Here is a 26,880-nt window from a genome sequence, read left to right on the forward strand (position 1 = left end):
AAGGAAACGAAAGATCATTTTGCCTATTACACAAGATGAAATCAGGAGTTGGCCATTGTGTGATGAATAGCGACCTGGGTAACCCCCTTTGGGCACCAGGATATCTAGACTGGCCATCTGCTTGGACCGGATGACTTCACAACTGTGAAATCATGTACATTCACTATGCCGTGGGAGCCAAAACTAAGAGGTCCAGGGGGTTTCCAGCCATGAAGCTACAGGCTTTCAGGAGAGCGGCATTAAATGACTTCCAGTGCTGTCCTATGAAGGATGGGTTTACACCCCCAAAAAGAACCAACCTACATTTCTGCTCCTTGCTTAAGGGTACAGCTGCTGATTGGCTGTGTCCCCAAATGCGTTTTCATCTTCTGTTTTAATCTCCCCGCAGTCTTCTGCGAGCCCCTCCCCCATCCCCCCTTGAACCGCTGCCATCCACTCCCCAACCCATCGGCCACATGTTGTAAAAAAAAATCTTTGAGCTGAGTTTTCAAAGCATGTTTATTGCCTACAGCCTCTGCGAAAGTTAACAGACTTGAATAGAATGAGAAATGAGCTCTTGTACCTAAATAAGTCGGATCTGTAGCATCACCCAGGCCTGTGGAAGAGAAGGAATCAGACCTATGCATTGTCCGGTTTCTTAACTAGAGGTCTGTTAGTGCATCTGCCCAAATGAGATTCTCTCCTATGATCTGACTGACCATGTTTGTCTCTGAGTGCAAGCTATAGCATTTAAACCTTAATGCATACAGTTTTGGACAATATCCACATCTGGTATTTGAACGTGCCTTCATTCCATTTTCAGAAGGAGGTAGAACATAAATAAATTAATATTTGAACTCTAGACATATCTGGGAAAAGATAATCTTCTTGGCTTTTCAAAGAAATAGAAAAGTCCAACTTCAGTTTGCTTTTAATTACTTTCAGCTGTAGTTCTGTTATCCAGCTCAACCTCTTGGTACTGGAGGGTTAATGCTGGCATTTGAGCCAAAGAGATATTTCTATTTTCATACACCATTTTAATGAGAATTCAAAAGGATCATCTTAGAAAACATCACGATTTTATCACTACTCCTCTGGGACTTCTGCTTAATTCTTTTGTCACTGGCAACTCTCTTTGGGTGAACCAGTAACACCATTCAGAATTCCCTTCTGTGGTTGACTTCAACCCTTGGCTCCCAAAACAGTGGGGCATCAAGGACCACGGGTCTTTTGCTTGCTTTACACTTACATGTAAGTCCTGAGCAGTTACTTTGTCTGTAAATTAGGTGTCACGATGTGAAGTTACAGTTTATGTAAGTCAGACAGACAACAGCAGTTTCATATGGTTCTTGTTAATGTAGGTCATCCCTCAGTATCCACGGGGAGTTGGTTCCAGGACCCCCGGTGGAACCAGAATCCACAGATGCTCAAGTCCCTTATATAAAATGGCATAGTATTTGTATATAACCTACACACATCCTCTTGCATACTTTGAATCATCTCTAGGTTACTTAGACTACCTAATACAATGTAAACGCTATGTCAATAGTTGCCAGCATAGGGCAACTTCAAGTTTTGCTTTTTGGAACTTTCTGGAATTTTTTTCCAAATGTTTTTGATCTGAGGTTGGTTGAATCCATGGATGCAGATATGGAGGGCCAACTGTATACATTTCAGCAACTCTTATGAGAGCACTTAGCTAAGGCACCTCGAGAAGTTTGTCAGTCTCTTTTGAAAGAAGTATTTTTTATATCCTAAGAGTCTCAATGTATACAATTAAAAAGCTGTTAAAAGAGACCAACATTATGGAAATAGATTTGACATGTTTCACTTTCCGTGCACACGTGGCTGTGGAAGTGGATGTGTGGACGTGGGCACTCTTAATTCAATGCCGCCAAAACGGCAGCCCCGAAGTTAGTAACAGCCTCTTCCTGAATCTGAGGCAGCAAAAACGGAAAAGTGTGCCCTCAACTGCCACCACGAAGCAGTCAATTTTCTAGAGCAGTTATGATATTTATAACCAGGTCAGTGAAGTTTCTGAAATGTGAGTGTAGCCAATACAGGTGCACCAGCTTTGGTGTACAAGAAATGTAGCATTTTTTTTTTTAGTTTACGTAATATGAATAATATAAACTCCCTTCTACAAGGCTGGAGGGAAATTCAGACTTAATTATCACTGGGCACCCCCTTCTCCCCTCCAGGATGCACAAAGGACCTGGAATGCTGTGAACTTGGGGAGCACCGTTGCTCATTGTTCATTGGTGTGCTCTGGCTCCATCCACAGGGTCCTGCTTCTGTTCCCCCGCCCACTCTGGGTCTCTTCTGTGAGCTGGGGCCTGGAATGGAGACATCCTTGGAGGCAATGGGAAGAAAGTGGCCAGGCCACTGCAAAAAGGCTGACTTATTAGTCCCGTACAGTAGCCACATGTGGCTATTTAAATTTTAACTAAAATTACCCAAAATTAACAATTCAGTTTCTCAGTCAACTGGTCACAGTGCAAGTGCTCCATTGCCACATGTGGCTCGTGGATGCCCTGTAGGACAGCTCAGATGGAGGAGATTCCCTCACTGTGGGAGTTTCTGTTGGACTATAATGAGCAGTGTGTGTTTTCTCAGTAGCCGGTGAGGGTGGATGCACTATTCTCCTGGCTTATTTTCTTTCTCAGCATGCCGTAGTTATTTAGAAAGTAGAAAGATACAAGTGAAGCGCCAGCGGGAAGGGTGGCTGCAATAAGCAGAAGGGCACAGTAATTCTCGAAAGATGAGTGCCCGCGGTCAGGGGTAGTGGAGTTTTGCCCATCACGCTTTCTCTTCCGTGTGGTCCAAAGTGTCCAGGAGGTGCTTGGACAGTCTAAGAATCCCTGTTCCTTTAAATGGGACTTGGGGTTTATCTCATGGAGAGGAGTTTTGCATTTCATGTGTGCACAAGAAGTATAACTTTTGTTATGGCTCCATTTCCCATGGGGGAGGAGTGAAGAAGAAGAGTGTGGAGTGAAGGTGGCTGGTTTGGTTCTGCGAACTGGGGTGTGTGCATCCAGTATCTAGGGGCCAGCTGGCAAAGGCAAAGGCAAAGCTGCCCCAGGGAAGCAGTGAGCCTGGGAGCAAACTGAGACAGATGCAAAGGGGCACGATGGCAAAACACCCACCTTCTGTGCTGTCTTTATGAACTAGCAAAGAGTCAGACTAGCTCTGTTCAGTAAGCACTTCTTTAAGCATCTTCACACATCAGACACCAAGTAGACAAGATACAGACATGGATTGAGACTCTGTACCTGCCTGTAGCCAGCTCTCCATCCAGGAGCGCTCTTTTTTTTTTTAATTTGTATTTTGTATTGGAACATAGTTGTCTAACGATATTGTATTAGTTTCAGGTGTACAGCAGGGTGATTCAGTTATACATGTATCTATTCTTTTTCAACAGGAGCACTCTTAATAGGGGCCTCTTTTAATACTCCTTATTTCTTTTGGTCTTCTCATCCCATAAAGATATTCCCTGCTTTTGTATTAGTTTCAGTCCTAAATAACATCCTCCATCTGGGTGAAGTGGAATCAAGGAGACAGTTCTTTGAGAGCTGGGAATTTGAGGCACGTGCTTGCTGGGTTAGGCTTTGGAAACGCAGTAAGTCCGCAGAAGCACGCCGTGGGTCCTTTAACCAAAGGCCAGGCTCTGCTTCTTTGTACCAGCTCAGCCCCTGGTCTTCCGCCATTGGGCCTCTCCAGCCTTTCCCACCACTGCTATTTTTGCCTCCATGTCTTGTTCGGGTTCTTGCTCTGGAGGCATTTCCCTTTGTTAGTTGCCCTGGTGCAGTCATCGTCTCCATCCTTAATTGCTTGAGGAAGTCTTTTGAGAGCTGCCCCGATGGCTGATGTAGGAGGTGAGGCAGCTAGGCACGTGGTCTCTGGGTACCTGAGGTCCTGAGGTCCTGGCGGCCTTGCTGAGCCCTGCTCTGTTCCAGCCCACCTGGTCCTTCCAGTTTGGGATTTGAGGCCAATAACTGGAAAACAGGTCTCTCTGTTGGCATGGCATGTTCATAAAGTGACATGACTCACATCAGCCTGGACCTCAGAGCCCTCGGTGGCTGTGGCCCCAGCAGAGGAGGCCCCTGCGGGAGAACTCAGACGCATCCCGAGAGCACTTCTGTTGCTCAGAACATTTTAGGGGCTCTCGAGGGGGTGATGTGCACCTTCTAACGAAGTATTTGCAATTCTGTGGGTTACTGTCCTGTTCGGTACTGTCCTTAAGGGGTGAGTTTGATGTTTGGAAGTACCTGAAGTCATTTACAGTGAAATCTGGTCCGTTGGGGTGGGGGGACACTGATTCAACTAGTAAGTGTTCAAGGTTTTAAATAATATTATAGGGCTTCCCTGGTGGCGCAGCGGTTGAGAGTCCGCCTGCCGATGCAGGGGACATGGGTTCGTGCCCCGGTCTGGGAAGATCCCACATGCCGCGGAGCAGCTGGGCCCGTGAGCCATGGCCGCTGAGCCTGCGCGTCCGGAACCCGTGTTCCGCAACGGGAGAGGCCACAACAGTGAGAGGCCCGCGTACCGCAAAAAATAAATAAATAAATAATTATATATACACACCCAAACACACACACGTACACATGCACTGTATATATACATATAAAGTTTGAAGACTGGAATGGGTTGGTTGCTTTTTGTTGTTGTTGTTGTTTTCTGCATGACGTTAGTGTTCATTCCAGAAGGGGCTCCAGAGAAATCCTGAGCTTGACACGACCTTGGCCTCCCAAGGAGACTACCTTAGAAAATATTGTACTTACTAGATGCAGGTCTTCGGTGTTTCTTATGGAAAGTGTCATTAATCAGATAGGATCAGGGAGTCAGTTCACGCATGGGAGGCCCATAGACAAGGATGACTGCTCAACAAAGTGAGAGAATACTTTTTTTTTTCCTCCTTAGAAGGTGGGAGGGGGTGGCCTCTTGTCTCTTCCCCACCTCTCACGCGGCTCCCTTTCTCTCTTTCCATGATTCCTTCACCTTTGGCCTGGACAGTCTTGCCTTTACGTTTTGTTTATTCTTGCTTAGGTTGTAGGAGACACCCCTGAGTGGGGTGCCTCCCTCCAGCCCACACGGCAAGATGCTGCCAGCCTGGGGCGGCTTTGACTGATAAGCGCTGTGTGGTAGAGCCAAGCTGGAAGAGAGAGCTTCCAAACATAGCTGCAATTTGGAATCACCTGGGGAGGGTTTAAAACTCCTGCCACCCACGTCCAACTGAATCAGAATGAATGTCTGGGGATGGAAGCCAGACACCGTACAGGCGTACCTCGTTTTGTTGTGCTTCACAGATACTGCGTTTTTGTTTTTGTTTTTGTTTTCACAAATTGAAGGTTTGTGGCAACCTTGCATTGTCAGATGATGGTGAGCATTTTTTAGCAATATTTTTAAATTAAGGTATGTACATTGTTTTTTTAGACATAATATTTCACACTTAATGGACTACAGCATACTGTAAACATAACTTTTATAAACACTGGGAGACCAAAAAATTCATGTGACTCGCTTTGTTGCAATATTTGCATTATAGGGGTGATCTGGAACTGAACCCGCAGTATCTCTGAGCCTGTAGTTTGTCAAAGATCCCAGGTGATTCTAACATGCAGCGAAAGTCAGAACTACTGTAAGGAGGGGGATTGTCCATGAAAATGTGAGCAGTTACCCCCGAGCAGAGGCACAGCCAGACCGAGGCCACGTGCTGCACAAGATACAGCACTAGATGCAAAACCGGTCTCTACAGCCCGCTCTTAGGGTGACCTTGGTGAGCTGTTTACCTGCTCTGGGTTCTTTTTTCTCATCTGTAAAATAGGATAATAATTGCAACGCCTGTCTGATAGGATGATTTTAAAGAATGAAATGGAGGATGTGTGAAAGTCTTTGTAAAGTGTGAAGTGCTCTATAAATGCTTGCTGTTAACACTGGAGGTTATTCTTTTATAGAAAGATAATCATTGTCTAAGTGGCCTGGCAAGGAAGCTGGGGTGGCTATTGTGGCCTTAATTCCTTCATTACTAGTAGTAAAGCTGAGAACTGTTTAGGGTAAGAATTTCTTTCTCCCATCTAATAAGGGGGTGGCAGGGAGAGCTGGTCTCCCCCTGGCTTCCAGTTAGCTGACCAGCTAAGAGCCAATGGCCTTGCCAAGCGGGAAGGGATGTCGGTAATCCATTGGCTTCTGAGCCTGACTCTCGTCTTCAGGCTCTCTGTTCCATTGGATTTCGTTTATTTCAAAGTGGGTAGAACTAGCTACCCACAGAGTGTCACTGAGAAGGAGGGACAAAGAGAGGGTCTCATCCAGCAGGGCTCTCTGTCATTTCTGCGAGTGTGACTGTAGTGTTCCGTTAGGAGACATCTCCGTGGCTCCTTTGGGTGCAAACAGAACCATTTTTAATCCTCGGCTTATCCCCCCCAGGGATTTGAAATTGGACGGAGGGAGACAGTCAGCAGGAGCTGTGAGCCTGAAAGAGATCATTGGCCTGGAAGGCGTGGAGCTGGGCGCTGACGGGAAGGTAAGGCTGCCTGGCTTCCAGGCCACCAGCTTGTTTGACAGACACCACAAGGGTCAGGAAACAGAGGCTGTGTGATGGACCACGAGCTGCGCTCGTGCTGGGTAACCCAATGTGGGACACGTTTCTGGGCGCGTGACGCCAGCCTGTCCCCGATCCCAGGTGTGCACATGGGTTAAATAGCAGCACAGCTATTTCGCCACTAATGCTGGTCCTGACCAGTTCAGTCACCCGCTCTTATCCTCAGGGGATATGTTCCAAGACCCACCGTGGATGCCTAAAACCTTGGGTGGTACAGTGTACCCTATGTATACCATATTTCCCCTATACATGCATACCAATCATAAAGTTTAATTTATAAGTTAGGCACAGTAAGAGGATATCCGAATTGCCAGCATCTGTACTCTTGAGCTTTGGGGCCACTATTAAGTAAAATAAGGGTCACTTGAACACAAGCCCTGTGATACCATGATAGTCAATCTGATAACCGAGATGGCTGCTTAGTGACTAAGGGATGGGATCAGCTGGACAGAGGGATGATTCACATCCCGGGCAGGACGGTGCTAGATTTCATCATACTACTCTGAATGGTGCACAATTTAAAGCTTATGAATTGTCTATTTCTGGAATTTTCCATTTAATATTTTTGGTCCACGAGTAACTGAAATTGTGGGTAAGGGGAGACTACTTTATCACACACACACACACACACACACACACACACACACGTGCGCGCACACAGGTGCATGTTCCAGGATGGAGTGGCGGGTGGTTTGAACATGCATTAACTGGTGGTGACGGCAGGCAGCAACCCCACTACTAGACAGTGTTTTCTGCTACCCATGGTCCTGAGAGGCTAAGAGTCCCTCGGCCTGAGAGAGTGACCACCGAGCAGGGTCTGTCATATCCCACTTTCATCCACAATTCACTGAGCTGCTAGGTTGAAGTCTAAGGAGGGAAGGTTGAAATATGAACTTGACCTTTTTGTGCCGGATGCAGGCAGTCTTTGTAAACACTCCCAGAGCCTCTTTATGGAGACGACGCAAGTATGTCTTTGGGGAAGTCGTCCAGTGTAGCTTGCTTGTGGGTAAAGCTGCTGGGGCATCAAACGACCCACCCATCACCGCTCCCGCTGGTCACCCCTGCGCCCAAATGACATCGGCCTTGAGCTCACGTGTCGGGGTGTATGAGCCGTGCTTCTCCAAGTGGGTGAAAAGAAAAACACGTGTTGCCTCTTCATTCCTGAAGGTTGAGTGTTCACAGAGGAAGGAGGGAGGATGAAGTGAGATGAGCATCAGAGACACAGCGTCTGCCAGAGGAACATGGGAGGGCACAGTCCCTTACCCGAGACTCTTGGGACCTGATATTCTAGAATTCTGCACTTGGTGGATTAGAAAAAGTACCGCGATATATGCCTCTGGTGTTAGACAACATCCTAGCAGCTTCTGCGATAGTACCTTGTTATCAGACACACTAATATCTCTGCCCCATAACATGAATATTCACGCCAAGTGGGATAAATTAAAACTACAGATGGCCTCTAGTCAGTCCAGTTTAGGTTTTGGCACAAACGAGTGCCAAAACAAATTTCATTTTTCGGATCTTGGATTTTAGAATTGCAGCAATGAGAATATGGACGTGAACTTGGCGCGGCAACGCAGCTTGGTCAGAACGCAAACCTAACGCTGCCCGGGGTTAATCACTGGCCCGTTTTTGTCTTCACCTTTCAGACTGTTTCTTATACCCAGTTTCTGTTACCCACGAACGCCTTTGGAGCGCGGAGAAACACCTTAGACTCCATGTCCGCCTTCTCCCAGCTCCGTACCCTGAGCCACCGCAGCCTCTCCATCGGCCGGGCGAGCAGCACCCAGGGGAGCCTCGACACAGGTAAGCTGGGGCCTGGCTGGTCTGGGTAGCTTGCAGCAGGAGGTGCCTTGGTGGACAGTGTGGCTTGGGTCTCCATGTGCACATTGGAAGACAGGTGCCCTGGAGCGTGACCTCATCCTGCAGGTGACGGGACTTTGGGGCAAGCCGATTTCGGGCCAGGCAGGCTCACAACCCTGCCGAGGGGCGAGCTCTTTAATGAAAGGCCTCAGTCGCCAGCCCCTGAGCTCCCACGAGGAGACATGCCCAGGCCGCCTTGCAGAGATGGCTAGACTCCCCGGCTTCTCTCCATCGCTCCGCTCCTTATCTCTCCAAATACCTGGTTCTTGCCTACATTCTCCTAGTGCTCAGGTTTGGCCTTTCTTCAAATAATTGGGCCATAGGGAAAAGATATGGGAACATATGTATATGTATAACTGATTCACTTTGTTAGACAGCAGAAACTAACGCACCATTGTAAAGCAGTTATACTCCAATAAAGATGTAAAAAAAATAATGATAATAATAATTGGCCCATAAACGTACCATCAGGTGTGAGAACTTCCTTTGTGATTCTCACAGCGGGTGAGCTTACTCGGCTGCTGACGGAAGACTTGGATGCTTCCAACTTGGCCTGTACAAGCCTTTGTGAGAATCCACACAGGCAGAACCATGCTTTATGAGGCAGGATTATTTCCACTGTCAGAGAAATTCCAGGTGGACACGAAGCTCCTTAGGTCTGTCCAGGTGCTGAGCTCAGAAGCGCTGTGCTGATGTTCGGCCACCCCTGGTCCCTGACGGCTGTTTGCACTGGTGGCTGCTCTGGTTTGCGTTCTTTCAGACCGCAAAGCCTGCCCGGAACCATTCACACCAAACGTGCTTCTCACGTGCAATCACTTGAGGCTCATTTGATCTGCAGGTTTAGAGAATGAGCCTTTTCCGTGCCTCGTTTTGTAATCTGTGAGTGTTCACCGCATCTTTCATGCTCGTGAGGTTCTGTGCTCTCCCGGGTCAGGGAGATTAATTCATAATTTTTTTTAATGGAAAAAATGGCAGAGAGTGTTAAGTGTTTGGTGAACTCCCTCTGCCAGGGCATACACTCACTGGCGTGCAGAGACACGCTTATTGATGGTCCGAGCGAGCAATGTGACTCTGAGCTCAGTGACCTGAAGCCACCCTTTCTTCAGTCTAACTTTGTACCAGGCATTCACCCGGCTACTTCTGCTTCAGGAGGTCCCGGGCCCTAGTTATCATTTTGCGTGTGATCCTCAGGTAGCGACCTGGGAGAGTTTATGGACTATGACCCGAATCTCCTGGATGACCCCCAGTGGCCTTGCGGCAAGCACAAACGAGTTCTGATCTTTCCTTCGTACATGGTGAGTGGCGGTGGAGGGGTGGCAGGGGAGCTGACCCCCTCAGCCTCCTCGGAGAACTTGGAGGTGCCGTGCTCATCCTAAGGGCCAGTGGCTCTTCCTGGGGTTGGGGGCTTGTTCAAACACTGCTCTGTCTGGTTCTTCTCGAGGACCTCCCCCACCCCCCGCCGCGTGTGGGTCACTCAGGGAAGGACCTGCATGACATCCAGGGTTCTTCCGGCCACCTGGCCCAGGTGCACCACTTCAGAGGGCTTGAGAAGGCTGGATTGCCGGCAGCTGTGAAAGCTGCCAGCTCAGGGTGCAGCTTCACCTCTGAGGGTGTATGTGTCCATGGACCCCACTAGGTAGGGCTTCACCAATCACGCCCATCGCTGGCAGCGCTGAGTTCAAGTTCAGCTGTTTGGAGTTCCTCGGTGACCGTAGGCCTCTGCACACACTCTGAGCAAGCATTTGGCACTGGGTTCTGGATGAGAGAATCATCTCCCGGGAAAGTGAAAGTAGGACAATGTGGGTGTTAAATGCGAAACCTTTCCTTGCTGTTTTTATTTCACAGGCTCTTCCTCTTCTTCCCTTTGTGTAATTTGGTTTCTGCTTTTGGCAGACCACCATTTCCCACCGCTCTGGCCGCTGTTTCTCCAGACACCAGTGGGGCCTGACAGGGTCCTGTGTACTTTCACTGGGCAGACTTGTCCTGACTTGTATGTGGGCGGAGCCTATGCTGCTGTGGGGTTGTGGGAGCCGGGCTTTTAGAGAAACCCACCGTGCCAGGCCACGCACACCATCGGGTAGAGAGCACCGACCCAGGATGTCCCCACCGCCCCCCTGCCAGCCCGGAGGGGTGAGCGCAGCTGAAAACATCCTACTCTGGTTCCCTTGCTCCTCCCCGGCCGGCTGATGTCAGAAGCCCTGGCCCCAGGAGTGAGCAGGGAGTCCTTCTTCTGTTCTAGGCTCCTGTGTCTGCAAAGACCAGAGTGGGACCCCACCCCATGCACTCACTCTAAGCTTAGCATTCTCAGCAGTGAGGCCCCCCCACCGCCCCAACTCCCCAGCTTCTCTTCTCACTGAGCATCTGGCAAGTAGCTGACGTCAGAGAAACACCAGGCAGAACTCAGGCCCTCACTGTTCACTTTCAATGTATATCCTCTTGTAATTTGGCAGATAGCTCAGAGATCATTCTAAAATGCCACACTGAGGGACTTCCCTGGTGGTCCAGTGGTTCAGAATCCGCCTTCCAATGCAGGGGACGCAGGTTCGATCCCTGGTCTGGGAACGAAGATCCCACATGCCGCGGGGCACCTGAGCCTGCGCTCCAGCAACTAATGAGTCCGTGTACTGCAACTACAGAGCCCACGTGCTCTGGAGCCCGTGCACCACAATTAGAGAGAAGCCTGCGCGCCGAAACGAAAGATGCTGCATGCCACAACTAAGACCTGATGCAGCCAAAAATTAAATAAATAAATATTTTAGGGGCTTCCCTGGTGGCGCAGTGGTTGAGTCCGCCTGCCAATGCAGGGGACATGGGTTCGAGCCCTGGTCCGGGAGGATCCCCCATGCGGCGGAGCAACTCAGCTCGTGCGCCACAACTACTGAGCCTGCGCTCTAGAGCCTGCAAGCCACAACTACTGAAGCCCACGCGCCTAGAGCCCATGCTCCGCAACGAGAGAAGCCACTGCAATGAGAAGCCCACGCACTGCAACGAAGAGTAGACCCCGCTCGCCGCAACTAGAGAAAGCCCGCACACAGCAATGGAGACCCAACGCAGCCAAAAATAAATAAATAAAGTAAATAAATTAAATATCATTAAAAAATAATAATAATAAATAAGTAAATAAATATTTTAAAACATAAAATAAAATAAAATGCCACATTGAATCAGAATGAATTGCCAAAGGCACTTTGTTTAAAATTGCCCCGACTCCTCTCTCTCCTATCCTTATTCTCCAACTCCTAACACAGAAAGCAAAACCAGAGCCATATAGAGTTATTTTTTTTTCTACCTATGACCTGTTAGATTATTTACTTCTTTCTAAAAATGAGGGCTTATTCGTATCAGCTGGCACATAATAAGCGTCCGATAAATGACCAGAATCCTTACCCTGATGTCGTGGAGGGAGCAACTGAAAGTTCGTGACTTGTGTAACAGTAAGGGTTCTTCATGTTGTTCACTGCTTTATTTATTAAAGTTCACTTTATTAAGTAATTTGGGCAGGAAACTGTGGCTCAGGGAGTCTGAGTGAGGCTGTCAGAGTTGACAGGAAGTGAGGGGCTGAGGCTAGAACCCTGGGCTTAGTACTCTTCCTACTGTGCCTCTGAATCCATGTCCCTCAGCAGCCAGTGGCAGAACCCCCGACCTCAGGGTAAAACATGAAGATGATTCTCTGGGCCAACAGTTTAACAGATTTCTACGTAACCAAGAGAATAAGAAGGTGCACTGTTTTTGATTGGCATTGGGGTTTGGAGGGGAGCTCTTCTGTAGTCGTGTTACGTCTGGTGATAACATTGACCTCTCCTTTTATAGGCCTGGTGTCTGGCTGGTGTGGCTCTGATTTTTTTTTTTTCTTTAAATGATTTAATTGTGAGCTTCGAGGTTCTGGGCTGTAGTCTACATGTGCACACCTGTGCAGACTGATCATTCCCCCGCTCCACCAGACAGTGCGCTAGATGACCTGCCAAGTCAGTATGTATGTCCTACCCTCCTCGTTTTATGGTCCCAAGTGGGTCATTTTTCAGTTCACTACATTGAATCTGTAGCCTGTGCTTCCTGTAACCGTCCATTTTTTAGAGAATGAAATTGCTCATGAACTGCATTTGCCTGGTCATTTTCATAAGACCTAACCTTATGAAATCTCCTGCTGCTCTGGCCACAGATATTGGTACTTTGATAAAACGTGGGCCGTCCACTTTTCAGCGCAGACGTGCATGTCATGGTTACAAACTGCCTCAGACTGGCTTCCAGGAGACTTCCTCTCTAGAAGCAGACGTGGCTTCTGCGGCTGTTTCACATGCATTTTGGCACTGAACTTGCAAAAGCAAAAGTAGAGGGTTTGGCTTTGGTTTGCTTGCTTTATTTTGTGTGTTGGGTAACAGGTATAGAATTTGTCCATCTAGCCAGTATTGACTGAGGCCCTACTATGTGCCAGGCCAGGTGCTTCCTTATACAGTGGAGGACAAACCAGCCGACCCCCTTCTCCTCGACCTTAGAGTGAGTGGAGAAGTCAGACAGCGAACAGTACACAAGTCACTGCAGTGAGGAGGGTAAGGAAGGAATCATCTTAGAAAAGTGGTGAGGAATGACAGGGAGGGTTAGGGGTTGGACGTGGGCCTCAAGGAGGGCTCCCCTGAAGACATGCAAAAGTCAACGCTGAGGGGAGAGAGGCCTGCCAGGCCTTGGGGGGATGGCCCCATGTGCAAGAGCCTGAAGTGTGCAAGAGGTTGACCTTGTGTAAAATGGATATTTTTAACAGTAACAGTCACTGCCCTTTATACACACACACACACACACACACACACACACACGTCAATAGTATGATGATCCTGACAAATTTTCTGTGCTAACTTGACCCCATGCTCAGGGAGCTGCACTTGTCAGTAGGCGCCGGCTACCAAGGTGGTCAGAGGGGGCTACAGGGTTATCTAATCCAGGTTGTTAAAGGCCCTCTTTGAGGGTCTGGGGCACATCTTGGCCTGTAGGTGGGTAGGAAGAGCTGACACAGTGACACAGCTTGGAGCGTTCCTGCTGCGGGGTGAACCCTCATGGTTGGCAGGGCTCCCCCTGCAGGCGGACTCAACCCTGTGAGAAGCCCTGCTCCTTCCTCCCTCTCCCCGGCTCCCTGCTGTGGAAGTTGGGGAAGGGAACCAGCAAGTCCCTCACAGGCTGACTGAGCAGCGCGACACATCTCCCTAAATATCAACCTCCAAGGCCTCTGGGGTCCTGCTGCCATACGCCTGTCCCCGCGAGGCCCCCAGGGCAGTTTAAGTTCGGCCAGCCAAGCAGAGGCCCAGATCTGAGAATGAGGGGCTGTTGTCCTGGGTTTTGGGGTGTCTTATACCTGTGGAATTTCAGGGTCTGAGGTGCTGGTGTGGCCTCTACAGAATCAAGCAACCTTTACAGTGATGAGCTATAGTGCGTCTACTCCCATCAAATCCTGCAGCAGCCTTTTTTTTTTTAAGATTTTTTTGATGTGGACCAATTTTTTTTTTTGTCTTTATTGAATTTGTTACAATATTGCTTCTGCTTTATATTTTGGTTTTATGGCCGGGAGGCATGTGAGATCTTAGCTCCCCGACCAGGGATCGAACCCGCACCCCCTGCATTGGAAGGCGAAGTCTTAACCACTGGACCACCAGGCAAGTCCTGCCATTTTTTTTCTCTTTTCATATTAAGGTATAACTTATAGCTAATCAGACGTACCAATTTTAAGCATATAGTTCCATGAATTTTGTATCCTCCACTCCGACCAAAATGTAGGACACTTCTATCCCCTTAGCAAGTTCCCTCCTTTCCATCGTGTTCTGCTTCATACCCCCTCCCAGCAAAGGCAACTGCTGTTCTGACTTTTGTCACCAAAGATTGGTTTTGCCTCTACTGGAACTTCATATGAACGGAATTGTGTACTGTGTTTTTTTTTAATCCATCTTCATTCACACAATTTAATATCTGTAAGATTCACTCATGTTGCATGTGTCAGTAGTTTTTTGGTTTTTTTTAAATTGCTGAGTAGGATTCCATTGTATGGATATACCATCATTTATTTACCCGTTCTCCTATTGATGGACATTTGCGTTGTTTCCAACTTAGGGATATTATGAATATTGCTGCTATGAACATTCACATACAAGTCTTTTTGTGGATATACATTTTCATTTCTCTTGGGTAAATACCTAGGAGCGGGCTTTCTGAGTCAGTGAAGGTGATGTTTACCAGCCAGGATGTAGTTGAAGGTATATTTTCGTTCATGTTTGTTCTCAGTTAGAAGATAAAAAGGCCAGTCATTGCCACTGCTGGGATGTGCCTTAAAGTGGGAAGGTTCCAGAGCTGAACATTCCCCGAGGCTCAGAAAGAAGGCTGTTATTTACAGAGTTTAAGTGGAACCCTTTGAGACTGACCTTGCATTTGTAGTTACAGTTGTATCTTTTAACTTTGATCCAAGCAAGTCACTCCCAGTATTAGCCACTGTGAAAGGGCAAAGGAGAGGTTTGAATGAAAAAAAAATTCCTGGTGCAGATGTGGAAATCAAATTGCAGCTGCCCCCGTGGTTTTGGCCTTATGGTTTCTAGAAGGTGACCACGAAACATGAAAGTATGTCGAGCCTCCTGGCTACATGCAGGTTCTTGTAGGGCCTGAGCTTCATATGGTTTCTCAATGCAGTGAGGGGGGCCAGAGGCCTCCCACTAGAACGGGTGCTTCCTGCCCTGTGCCTCCTGGCCTATAATTAAAGTTTCACTAGAGAGCGGTTATTTATCATTAGAACCTGGCAGCTGAAGTCGGTAGTGGTTTTTCCCCCCTTATGGGTGTGGAGAGCAATTAAGAGGAGAAAATAAGAGAACTGACTGAGATAATGCCGACAAAATTAACGTTCTGTGAAGGGATTTCTGGATCCTTTTCTCAGGAAGAAAGCCCTCTCGAACTGTATTGACAACAGAAAGAAAGGTGACTCACGACCTTTGTGATACCTATAGGTATCTCAGTCTCGAGAGGATGTCTCTTGGATTGATCTCCGTGATACGGTGCCTATTCTTTTATTTACTTAATATTACAATCTAAGGACTCATAGAAAAGCCCCTCCTTCCATTTCAGCATTTCCCCAGGGTTGTGGGAATATATCTTAGAACTTAACTTTTCAGGACAGTAGGAGATACTGAGCAGGAGGGAATAGAAGACAATAAAGGAAGATTAATCCAGGCTTCCGTGAGATTGGATTCTGCTTTCCCTCCATATTTCTTTTTCACTGAAAGCTGTCTGGATGACGTGGGCACTTACTTACCTGTCTGCAGGTGGATTTATTGAGAAGCTAAAGCAGCTTGAGCCCAGGGGCCCCTCCCTCGCAAGGCTCTTTCCAGGCCCCCAGGTTTCCAGATGCCTGAAGCTTATTCAATTCGGGAGACCCTCTTTAAGAAAAGTAGTTCAGTGTTACACCATTGCTGGGCCTCTCTGGAGATTCGAAGGGGCCCTGGAACTTCCCTGCCAGGCGCCTGCACAAACGCTGAGCAGTGGGGCTTTGAGGCCTGCCAGCTTTTGATGTAAGTGTAAAAATAAAATGCCTTATTGCATCGTGGTGGGTTTTGTTTTCTGTTTGGGGTTTGGGGTTTGGGATTTGGGGTTTTTTTGGTATCAGTTTTATTAGATGAAATTCACGTACCATACAATTCACCTCTTTAAAGTGTACAATTCAATGGTTTTTAGTATATTCACAAAATTGTGCAACCATTACCACAGTCAATTTCAGGACATTTTCATCATCCTCAAAAAGAGGCCCCCATACCCTTAAGCACCCACCCATCCTCTAAGCCCTAGGCAACCACCAGTGTACTTTCTGTCTCTATAGACTTGCCTATTGTGGACATTTCATGAAGATGGAATCATACACAATATGGTCTTTTGCGTCTGGCCTCTTTCATTTAGCATAATGGTTTCAAGGTTTATCCATGTGGTAGCATGCATCAGTATTGTGGGGGTTTTTTAATCTTTTTTTCTTGTAAAAATAATATGAAACGAAACTTTGCTTTACATTTCAACCAAGAGGTAGCATCTGCTCCCTTTCTCTGTATTTGTCTCAGATTTTTGATTATCACTTTGTGGTTTTTAACATGACACTGCACACACAGTCCATCAGCTCGTGCTCTGAGACCACCCTTTAAGAAGCATGCATTTAAAAGTGCAAATACTATCTGGGTGTGTGTGACCTCAGGGCCACGTCCACCCACTGTTATCTCAGGTGGGTGGAAACACTACTCCAGAAGTTTCTGTAGTACCAGGTAAACACTCGACACACGTCTGAAACCGTGAACGTGCTTTGCACACTGGGCCAGTCCACATGGTGGTGTAATCCTGACGCAAACGCAGCTTTTTCCCTGTGTGCCTCTCCCCGATTTGCAAGCCATCTCATTTCAGTGAGCGAACCTGAAGAGCTGCTCGCCTAAGGGAAGAGGCAGGGGTTAGACCCAGGATCCTGTGTTTGGAATCCGATGGGTAGAAATAGCAACAAATGCAGCCCCAGCCCGAGTGGTCTGGGCACTCCTTCCCGTAGCTTCCTTGTGATTTACAGTCCTCTCAGGGAAAAGGAATAAACACAGAACAGCCAAAATGCCCAGCTGTGTGTGGTGAGATAGATTTCATCAAGGGCCGCGGCTCTGCTTTCCTTGGCGAGCAGGTCACGTGTGCCTTCCGGTGCCCAGCTGGGCTCGGAGCCCCGTGGGTGTCAGGCGAGTGCCGTGGAGGCTGGCTGTTGGCACCGGAAAGAGCTGCAGACATCACAGCCTTGTATCCTCCGTTTCACAGGCCAGGAAAGCCAGGCTCAGAGAGGCCGCACACCTGCCCTGAGCTCCTTGCTGCCTCCTGGGTTTCAGGTAGCCCTGCCGCTGGAACCTGGCTCCTCTGGAATGTTCCTGCCCCCCCAGGGGCCCCTCTGACCCAGAGGGGAGCGGCAGCAGAGCCGACAGCAAGCTCGCATCAGTTCAGAGCTGCTCTAAGAGTCCCTAGAGAGATGTGAGCCCTGGAGGTGGGGACGAAAGGAAGGAGAGCCTTACCAGCCCCGAGCGGAAGCACCTCTTATGTTGTTTCTGTGGGAATCAGACCATCAGCCTGTCAGCTCTGAGCCCCTCGTTCTCCTCCAGCACTGTTACTAGGGTGCACGCACCCCCAGCGCACACCTGCTGCCTCCCGCCCTCTCCTGTTGCACCCCAAGCCCACCCTGGGAGGCCTTCCCTTGAGGGCATCCTGGTGGTGCCCTGGGCCAGAATGGAGCCCAAGGTCAGCTCTGTGGAGGCTCCCTCCCTTCTCTCCCGGTGAGTCCAAGCCTTTATTTGTTTTTGTAAAAAGCAAAGGGTGTCTCTGCGGCACAGTAGACTCTTCCAGCTGGAGAACTAGGTTGTGGTCTTACCGTCGTTTCCTGTTATCTCAGAAGGCATGTGTGGCATCAGCCCCCATGCTGGGCCTTTCCTAACTCTGCCTGCCTCTCTGGCGGGGCAGGCCGGGCAGGGCTCCTTTCTGAATTGCATCTCCTGGACCTTCTGCGTTGCGTTCGAATGGTCTCCTCCTCCCGGCTGACCTTCCTTCTTCTTTCTGCAGCTGTGCACACACAGCTTCCCCGCAGCCAGGCAGCTGCAAGAAAGTGCATTTAAGTGACCTCTCGCTCCACCCCACCCTGCGAATCACAGGCGCCAGGGATGGAGCTGCCCATCCCAAACGCAGCCGTGCCCAGCTGTTGGCCACTGCTGGGGCCGCAAGGACCCCTGCACTTGGCAAATCCCGCGGCCTGGAATTTAGTGGCACTGAGCACAGTGGTCACCCGGTCTGTACCAGACCAGTAGGGGACCACAGCCCATTTATTAGCACTTTGATTCATAGGAACGCACGCCCACTGGCAAAACCCAGCCGTTGTGAGTCTTTGTAAACTGTGCAGTTAGATTGATGGGGGACCTGGAACAAAGCATGAGCCTCCCGTTTCATTCATTCTCTCTCGAGCCAGAACGCATGGGTGGCTGGGGGCCCACTGTAACCCGCGCCTGCAGCTCAGCCTCCCAGAACTGCCGCCTCGGCTCACCCCCCGTCACTGGAAAGAGGACGAGTGTCTCTCGGGGTTGGGGAGGGAGGGAGGTCCAGCCTCTAAAGGATGTCGTAAGGCTCCCTCAAGACAGATAGGACCATGCAGAGGAGTCGTGGCTGCTGTGTTCCAGAAAGTGTTTCCTAGAGGGGAACCAGAGCTGAGGACCGTGAGGACTGTCATCCCTCATGGAATCTACCTGAAGGGGTCGTCCTGGGCTCAGGGCTATTCTTCCCATACTTGGCGCCTGGCCAGAGCAGGCCGATCTGAAGCAGCAGGCTCCAGGTGCAGCGTGCGTGCAAGGCCCTGTCTGAGCAAGGGCCTGGGAGCAGATTGTCGCTTTGGGGGCCACCCATTCAGCCACCCTGATCACGTGCCCCGAGCCGCTGAGCACGAGCAGCCCGTACGTCTGGTACCCTGCAGCCATCATCATAAAGCACGTGACGGAGAAGCCAGATGAAGAAATGGAGGCACCGAGAGTTTAGGCCGCCTGCACTAGTGCCCGGATGCTGAGTGGCCGAGCTGGCGTTTAAACCCAGGCATCTGGCTCCGGAGTCTGGATCCTCCCCACTGAGCTGCAGCTCAGAGAAGCAGAGATGAGAGCAAGAGTGAGCCAGAGCCATCTGGAGGTGGAGGAGGTGGGGGCAGAAGAGACGTGCTCCCTCAGACCAAGGTCAAGGCCAGAACCTGCTGCCCGGGGCAGAGCGGGGCCTCACAGGCAGGGGCGACGCTGCATCCAGCCTGGGATGGAGGGCTGAGATCAGAGTACAGCGAGGCTGCACAGCAGCTCCATCACAAGCGACACCACTGCTGTGGGTGGAGTTGTGTCCCCCCAAGAAGATTGGCTCAAGTCCTAACCCCAGTATCTGAGGCTGTGACCTTATTTGGCAATGGGGTGTTTGCAGATGTAAATTAATTAAGATGAGGTCATACTGGAGCAAGGTGGGCCCTAGCCCAATAGGACTGGTGACCTTCTAAGAAGACAGAGACACAGAGAGAAGATGGCCATGTGAACACAGACACAGAGAGAACACCGTGTGGAGGCAGGGATTGGAATGATGCATACGCAAGCCAAGGACCACCTGGGACTACCAGAAGCTGGGAAGAAGCAAGGGAGAGTTTCAGAGAGACCATGGCCCTGCTGATACCTTGATCTTGGATTTCCGGCATACAGAACTGTGAGACAATGAATTTCTGTTGTTTAAGACATGAAGCCTATGGTAGTTTGTTACAGCAGCCACTGGACACTGATACAACCACTTTTGTGTTCTAAGGCACTCAGACTGACATCCGAGATTTACCACCATCCTCCTGCTGTCTTGAACCTTGCAGCGTTTCGTTGCCCCAGAAGCCAACCTACCTCACCCCCAAAATATATGTAAGCTAGTGAACTAGAATGACTATTACTGGGCACCTGCCTCAGGTCCAGGCATAGCAAGCCTTCAGCAGTCAGCATGCACAGCCTCTTTCCCCAGATGCCCTTGGATTTCCTGACGCTGCCAACCCCTAGGAATGCAGGCCCAGCTGGCTTGTGTCCGTCCTGTACCTTCCTCAGTGGAGCCACCCTCCCTCTGCCACACCGCCCTGGAGGATAGGGCTGCTGGACACTTGGAGGTCAGGAAATGGGGGGGCCTTGACAGAAAGATGGAAGTTTGCAGAGACCCTCTTACCCCCAAAATGTACTATATCTAGTTGAGGAAAGAGAGTAGCCAGGTGATGGCCAAATCGATCAGTAAATGGAGGGTCAGGCTGCCAGCCAGCCTTCTGCCCGGTGCGGGGAGCAGTCACCAGGACATGGCCCTGTGGCTGGAAACCCCGCACAGAAGGCATCACAGAGTGCCACCTCTGTACCTCCAGGTGGCAGAGCTGGGGTTCAGAGGAATTCTGCCACTTAGAACATGAACCTGAGGGCTTGGCCACGTGCAGCCCTCGCTGGGGGGCCAGGTGCTGAGCCAAGGGTCTCATAGCATCAGCTCACTGGCCCTCCTTCTACACCCCTCTCCAGGCTCCAGCATGGAAACAAATACAGCTATCCACTCATCCTGCTGCCAGGAAAAGTAGGTCCCAGCTCCGTATCCCAAGAGCTAGGATGAGGCTACTTGTACAAATAAGAGTCTCTCCTGCAAGGTCTGGGCTTGGGGGTGGCCGGAGCCCTCCTTGCCCCACCTCCAGGGCTGCAAGCTGAGCTGGCTTGTTGGTGCTCACGGGGCCCTTCTAAAGCTAGGACTGGTCAGGAAGTGGCGTGGGAGGACCCCAGTGCTGCGGTGAACTGATGACATCGGTGCCTTTAGGGGAAGCAGAGCTCTGCCCTACCCCACATCCCCCCAGTAAGGTCCTGTTACAGTAGCAATAAATGCCCTCAGTGAAAACAGTGTATGCCTCACTTATGGTTCAGTTATGAAGCACGGCATCCACTCGAGCTAGTTTAAGAAGAAAGGCATTTTCTTCCAGGGTACCAAACAGCTTATAGAGTCAATGGGGAGGCCGATGAAACAGCCTAAGTTGGGGTTTCAGGAATGATCCCAAAACCATACTTCAGAACCAGGTCACTAGGGGAGTCTGCACTGGCTGTCAGCTCTGGATGTGACAATACTGCCACCTCAATGGTCAGGAAGCTGCCACTGCTGCTGGATCCACACCCATGCTGCCCTACTGTGGTCCACACCCGCAAAATGGAGACTGGGACTCTAGGGCTCCTGCGGCGACTCTGCTTGGTAGCAGAAACAACAGAAGCCCAGCCTCTGCTTCAGCTCTGCTTTCTGACACCAGCACACGGGATAGGAAGAACTGGAATTGTATTTGGAATCCTAGCTGCAAAGGAGTCGGGGAGTACAGCAAGGCATCCCAGAAGGGGCTTGGATATCCAAGCCATAGTGTATAGTGAAGGTGCAACACTGGGGTTTAGGGAAGATGATCCTGCAGAAGTGGCATTGCAGCCTAGGCAAGGAGGCTCTGATGCGCATAAACATCACCTGGGCAAGATCACGGTGCAGAGAGCAGGGCGCCCCCTCAGACACTGACTCAGTGGGACTGAAGCGGAACTGGTGTGCTGCCGTCTGCCTGTTGTCCTCTTGATAAAACTCTTCAGGGTCCTTTAGGTACATCGTGTTCTCTGTTTGATCTCTGAGATAAACCTCTGAAGCAGCCCATCAGGTATTCTTACCTTGTGCAGAGAAGAGGAAGGTGAGGCTCAGCTCAGGGAGGTTAAGCCACTTTTTGCAAGTTAGGCCTGGCTCGCTGGAGATGGAACCGCCAACCACCGTCCCCAACCCTTTCCACCTGCCAGCCTCTTGGAGCTACTCCCGGCTGCTACTAACTCGTGCTCTTTCAGTCTGATTAAGAGCAGGAAAGCAGTGTGCCCTACCTCAGTGGGGGCAAGCCCCATCACCTCTCTGACCCTCTGTTTCCTCCTCTGTAAGGTGAGGTGGCTGGAAGGCACTCTTCTGACAGTGGGAGCCTTCTTTCAAGAGAAGCGTTGCGTGTATCTACATTTAAGACAGAAAACAGCAGGGCCGCTGTGGTTGCCACGGGGAGGGATCCAGGCACCTCCCACACAACCCCACCTCCTCCAGCCCCTGGAATATCCTTGCTGGGGGCTCACCCAGGTTTGACCCCCAGCAAAAGCTGGCAACTCTTGGCTTGAACCTGCTCACATCATTGCAAGCCTCGCGACGGTTGTCTGCAGAGGAAGAGCAGGAGGGGCTGTCTCTGGGAGGTCAGGATGTGGGGAGGGGTGGGAGAAAGGGGGAGGGGATACTGGCTATTTAGGAAACAGAAAACTTGGCTGATTGGCTGATGGGCCCAGCTTGAGGTAAATGTGTTAGATGGGGTACCCCGTTCTGCCGCCTGTTTCCTAAATGAAAACTCTCACATCCTGTTCAGCCCAGAGGAGACGTTTGTTTGAGATGACAGGCACGTCTTGGAGGGCTGCCACAGGGAAGGCGTCCACTCTCCTGGACCTTGGTAGTAAGTGGCTTCCATAAAATGTGTGCACCCCGCTCCCATCGCCCAGCAGAGCAGCACTGCGCATGCGTGTGTGCGTGCACGTGTCCACACGTGCTCCACGGCTGGTTGCTATTTCCCGGCTCTTCACTGGCACGTCGCCGGGACACATGGCAGCTACCAGATGGGTGTGTCCTGGGTCAGCTGAGGGACAGCCTTCCTGATTGGGCTGGAAAGACCACTTCCGAGGCGGAAGTCGTGGCATCGCACCCACCGAGTCCATTTCCACCCAGAAGTGGAAAAGCTCTGAACAAGCTTGGTGGAATCGTGTGCATTAATAGGACTGTGGTTTGCCTTTCTTGGCCAGAGAAGCAAAGAAGGGGCCACCGAGATCAGTGTGAATTTGGACATGCAGGCTGTTTGCCTGCTCTTGGTTATAAAAGTGACACCAGGGCTTCCCTGGTGGCGCAGTGGTTGAGAGTCCGCCTGCCGATGCAGGGGACACGGGTTCGTGCCCCGGTCTGGGAGGATCCCACATGTCGCGGAGCAGCTGGGCCCGTGAGCCATGGCCACTGGGCCTGCGCGTCCGGAGCCTGTGCTCCGCAACGGGAGAGGCCACAGCAGTGAGAGGCCCGCGTGCCGCAAAAAAAAAAAGTGACCCCAGAGACGTTCCATGTGCCTGTTCTGAAACCGTGTCCAACTAAACGTCTTCTGAATGGGGGTATTCACAGAAATCCACCAACTTTTGTTAGAGCTGCTGAGGAGACCTTGGACGTGTCTTCTGAAAAAGACCAGGCAGTCACCTGAGAAGAGGCTGGCAGTAGCTGTCCACGGGAACCGGCCTCCTCGTCACAGTTGTGGTTTCTTCTTTCTCTGGCTTTGCCTGACAAAGGTTACCGCCCATAACCAGCCAGGAGAGGCATCCCACGTTGTTGCAACCCTTGGAAAGTATGTTCCTGAGGAGGTGGGGTAAGATTACTCTGGTGAGATCCAGCCAGACTGAGTTTTTTTTTTTTTTTTTTAATTGGAGTATAGTTGATTTACAACGTTGTATTAGTGTCAGGTGTACAGCAAAGAGAATCAGTTATGTATATACATATATCCACTCTTTTTTTTATTTTCCCATATAGGCCGTTACAGAGTATTGAGTAGAGTTGCCTGTGCTATACAGCAGGTCCTTATTAGTTATCTGTTTTATATATATAGTAGTGTGTACATGTCAATCCCTGTCTCCCAATTTATCCCTCCCCACCAGACTGAGTTTAATTCAGAGTTAATAGTGTAAGGCACAGAGAAGCAAGGGAGATCAGGGTACGCAGAGAGAGCTCGAAGGAGCCGGTCTTTCAGGATGGATGGAATTGGGAAGGGGAAGTGGAGGAGGAGGAACTCAGGGTTCATGGGACTGTTAATAACAGCTAACGTTATATACCTACAATGGAATATTATCCAGCCTTAGAAAGGGAGGGAATTCTAAAACGTGCTACAACATGGATAAACCTTGAGGACATTATGCGTGGTGAAATAAGACAGACACAGAAGGACAAATACTGTGTGATTCCACTTCTATGAGGAGTAGTCAAATTCAGAGAGACAGAAAGTAGAATGGTGGTTTCCAGGAGGAGCTGCGGGGAGAGAATGGGGAGTTAGCATTTAATCGGGACAGAGTTTCAGATTTGTAAGATGACAACAGTTTTAGAGGTGGATGGTGGTAATGGTTGTACCATATGGTGAATGTACTTAATGCCACTGAACTGAACACTTAAAAATGGTAAAAATGGACTTCCCTGGTGGCGCAGTGGTTAAGAATCTGCCTGCCAATGCAGGGGACACGGGTTCAAGCCCTGGTCCAGGAAGATCCCACATGCCGCGGAGCAACTAAGCCCGTGCGCCACAACTCCTGAGCCTGCACTCTAGAGCCCGCGAGCCACAACTACTGAAGCCCACACGCCTACAGCCTGTGCTCTGCAACAAGAGAAGCCACCGCAATGAGAAACCCACGCAACGCAACGAAGAGTAGTCCCCCGCTCGCCACAACTAGAGAAAGCCTGCGCGCAGCAACAAAGACCCAACACAGCCAAAAATAAATAAATTAATTAATTTTTTTTAAAAAGGTAAAAATGATCAATTTTATGTCATGGGTATTTTCCCACAATTAAAAAAATAAAAAACCAGTAGCTAACATTTATTGAGCACTTGCTGTATACCAAGCACCGCACAGAGCACTTCTGACGTAGTTCTCCAAATAGCCGTATGAGGTAGGCACTGTTGCTGTTTGCATTTTACAGATGTGGAATCTGAAGTTTGGGGTCACTAAATAAATACACCTCTCACAGCCAGATGACTTATGGTGGTCGTGAGGATTGTACCCAGATCTGCGAGGGTCCAGGTATCACACTCTGTGAACAACAGGCTGAAACATGGGCACTAAGAGGGTCTCCCTTTTTTGCCAGGCACAGACTCCTGATGATTTCTAAGTGTTGTCCTGCTGATGGACAGGGTTTGGCTTCCCTCCACCTGCAGAGGCCCTGCATGTCAGGCTCCTGCCTCCAGCAGAGCCCTTAAGGTGGCCCTCATCTGAGTCCCCTGTTGCTGGCAGTGCAGGGTGTTAGAAGTTGGCTCTAACTTGCACATGATTATACCCATGACCAGTATTTTAAGGAGTGAGCCGTGTCGCCCCATCTGTTTTAGACCACGGTGATCGACTACGTGAAGCCCTCGGATCTCAAGAAGGACATGAATGAGACCTTCAAGGAGAAGTTTCCTCACATTAAGTTAACACTCAGCAAAATAAGGAGGTACGTGGGGATGAACCTGAAGTTTCCCCCAGGCCCCTCTCCCAGCACGCACTGAGCTCGTGCTTTGTATGGTGGGTCTTCTGTTGTTCTGGAGAAGTGAAACATGGTCTCATTCAGCTAGAAGAGGCTCGTCCGGTGCTGGCTGACCGGTGCCCAGATGTGAGTGAGCCAAGGCAGGCAGGACAGAGGCGGAGCCGTTGACACAAGCTGACAAGAATCTGTAGTGAGGTTCCTTATGAAAGAATCATTTCACACTATCTGTGGCTTACAGTTCAGTAAGATTTATGTTATGGAAAACTGAGAATAGGAAACATTCAGTTCCCTGCGTTCTCAAATGCAGGCAAAACAGAACAGAATTGGTATCAGAGGATTTGAGATAACTCTTTACCCACAACCGTCTGCCCAGAGGTGACAGCCAAGCCCTATGTGTAAGCAGTCAGCAAAACGGCCAAAGCAAAATCAGGCCCACATTTCCCCTGCAGCTGATTGGATCGACCTTGTGGTGACCCACATCTTCCGGCCCAGTAATCGAGAGGACTGGCCCTGCTGGGCTGGAGAGAAGCTGACTTGTGTTGCATCTGTGTGCCAGGACAGCAAGATTTCAGGGCGTGTGTGTGTGTGTATGTGGGTGTGTAGTAATGGAGGCTAGGCTATACACAAACATAGTGTTGGAACATGTGCCAGCATTCATACATTTATGTATCCCAATCCTGATTTGATTCTGGCACGTTCCTGGCCAGAAGAGGTGAGAAAAATTAAGTATTCATATTTTGTCTGTTGGTTGGGCAGCTTTCCTAAGTAGGCTGGTTGCTGCACTCTTAGTCTAACCCCTCTTCGGCCGTAGTTAGTGGCCATAAGCGATCTTGGGCAGAGCTGATACCAAGTACCTAATTTATCCGAGTAACTGTCTCTCTGGAGTGACCTTAGTTTCCCTCTGTCACTGTGGGTGGCTCTATTCCTAGTTTCCGGACCCTCAGCTATCCACTTGGGCTCAACATGGTCCCACCTGGACGTGCTCTGTACAGCTTGAGCAACAGAGAAGGGTTCGAAGTCCCAGCGACTTAAGTCTGTTGGCCACATACAACGTAACTTTCTCACTCATAAGGATTTAATCCCATTCCACGTCACCCTTCTGGAAATGAAAGAGAAAATGCTTTCAAGACAGGGTAGTCTTTTTCTTTGGGGTCACCCGAAACTCCAAGTTCTGATTAGACTCTTCCCTCCCTCCCATCTTTTTCTAGCCTGAAGCGAGAGATGCGGAAGCTTGCCCAGGAGGACTGTGGCCTCGAGGAGCCCACGGTGGCCATGGCATTTGTCTACTTTGAGAAGCTCGCCCTCAAGGGAAAGCTAAACAAACACAACCGGAAGCTTTGTGCCGGGGCGTGCGTGCTCTTAGCAGCCAAAATTGGAAGCGACCTCAAAAAACATGAAGTCAAGCATTTAATTGACGTAAGTGGGCTGAATTCTGATTGGCTGGTTGCAGGGGTGGGGAGGCATGCACTCCAGGCCTGTGTTGGTCTCAGAAGAGCCTGGTTGGTGACCCAGCCCCGGAGACTTCTGAGCCTTAGTACCAGCTAAGGGACCAGGGCTGTGAGGTTGGCCCTTCTACAGTAGATGTCAGACCCCACATCTTGGGCTGTCTTAGAACA

General features: G+C 49.8%; 1 protein-coding gene across 4 annotated transcripts in view; it reads left to right on the forward strand.

The window, feature by feature from the left end:
- Positions 1–26,880, forward strand: part of CABLES1 (Cdk5 and Abl enzyme substrate 1) — a 115,823-nt gene that overhangs the window by 85,712 nt on the left and 3,231 nt on the right. For 2 of the 4 annotated variants that reach the window (XM_081252067.1, XM_081252068.1), the window contains 5 exons: positions 6,403–6,499; positions 8,227–8,383; positions 9,632–9,735; positions 25,125–25,231; positions 26,473–26,680. In XM_081252067.1, the coding sequence (XP_081108193.1) occupies positions 6,403–6,499; positions 8,227–8,383; positions 9,632–9,735; positions 25,125–25,231; positions 26,473–26,680 (673 nt within the window). Of the gene's footprint in view, positions 1–6,402; positions 6,500–8,226; positions 8,384–9,631; positions 9,736–10,076; positions 10,280–11,244; positions 11,980–25,124; positions 25,232–26,472; positions 26,681–26,880 lie in introns of those variants that run through there. The other 2 variants (XM_081252070.1, XM_081252069.1) reach the window with 2 other exon arrangements.

The sequence above is a fragment of the Mesoplodon bidens genome, assembly GCF_964165515.1.
Source record: "Mesoplodon bidens genome assembly, chromosome: 13".
NCBI classification, from domain to species: Eukaryota; Metazoa; Chordata; class Mammalia; order Artiodactyla; family Ziphiidae; genus Mesoplodon; species Mesoplodon bidens.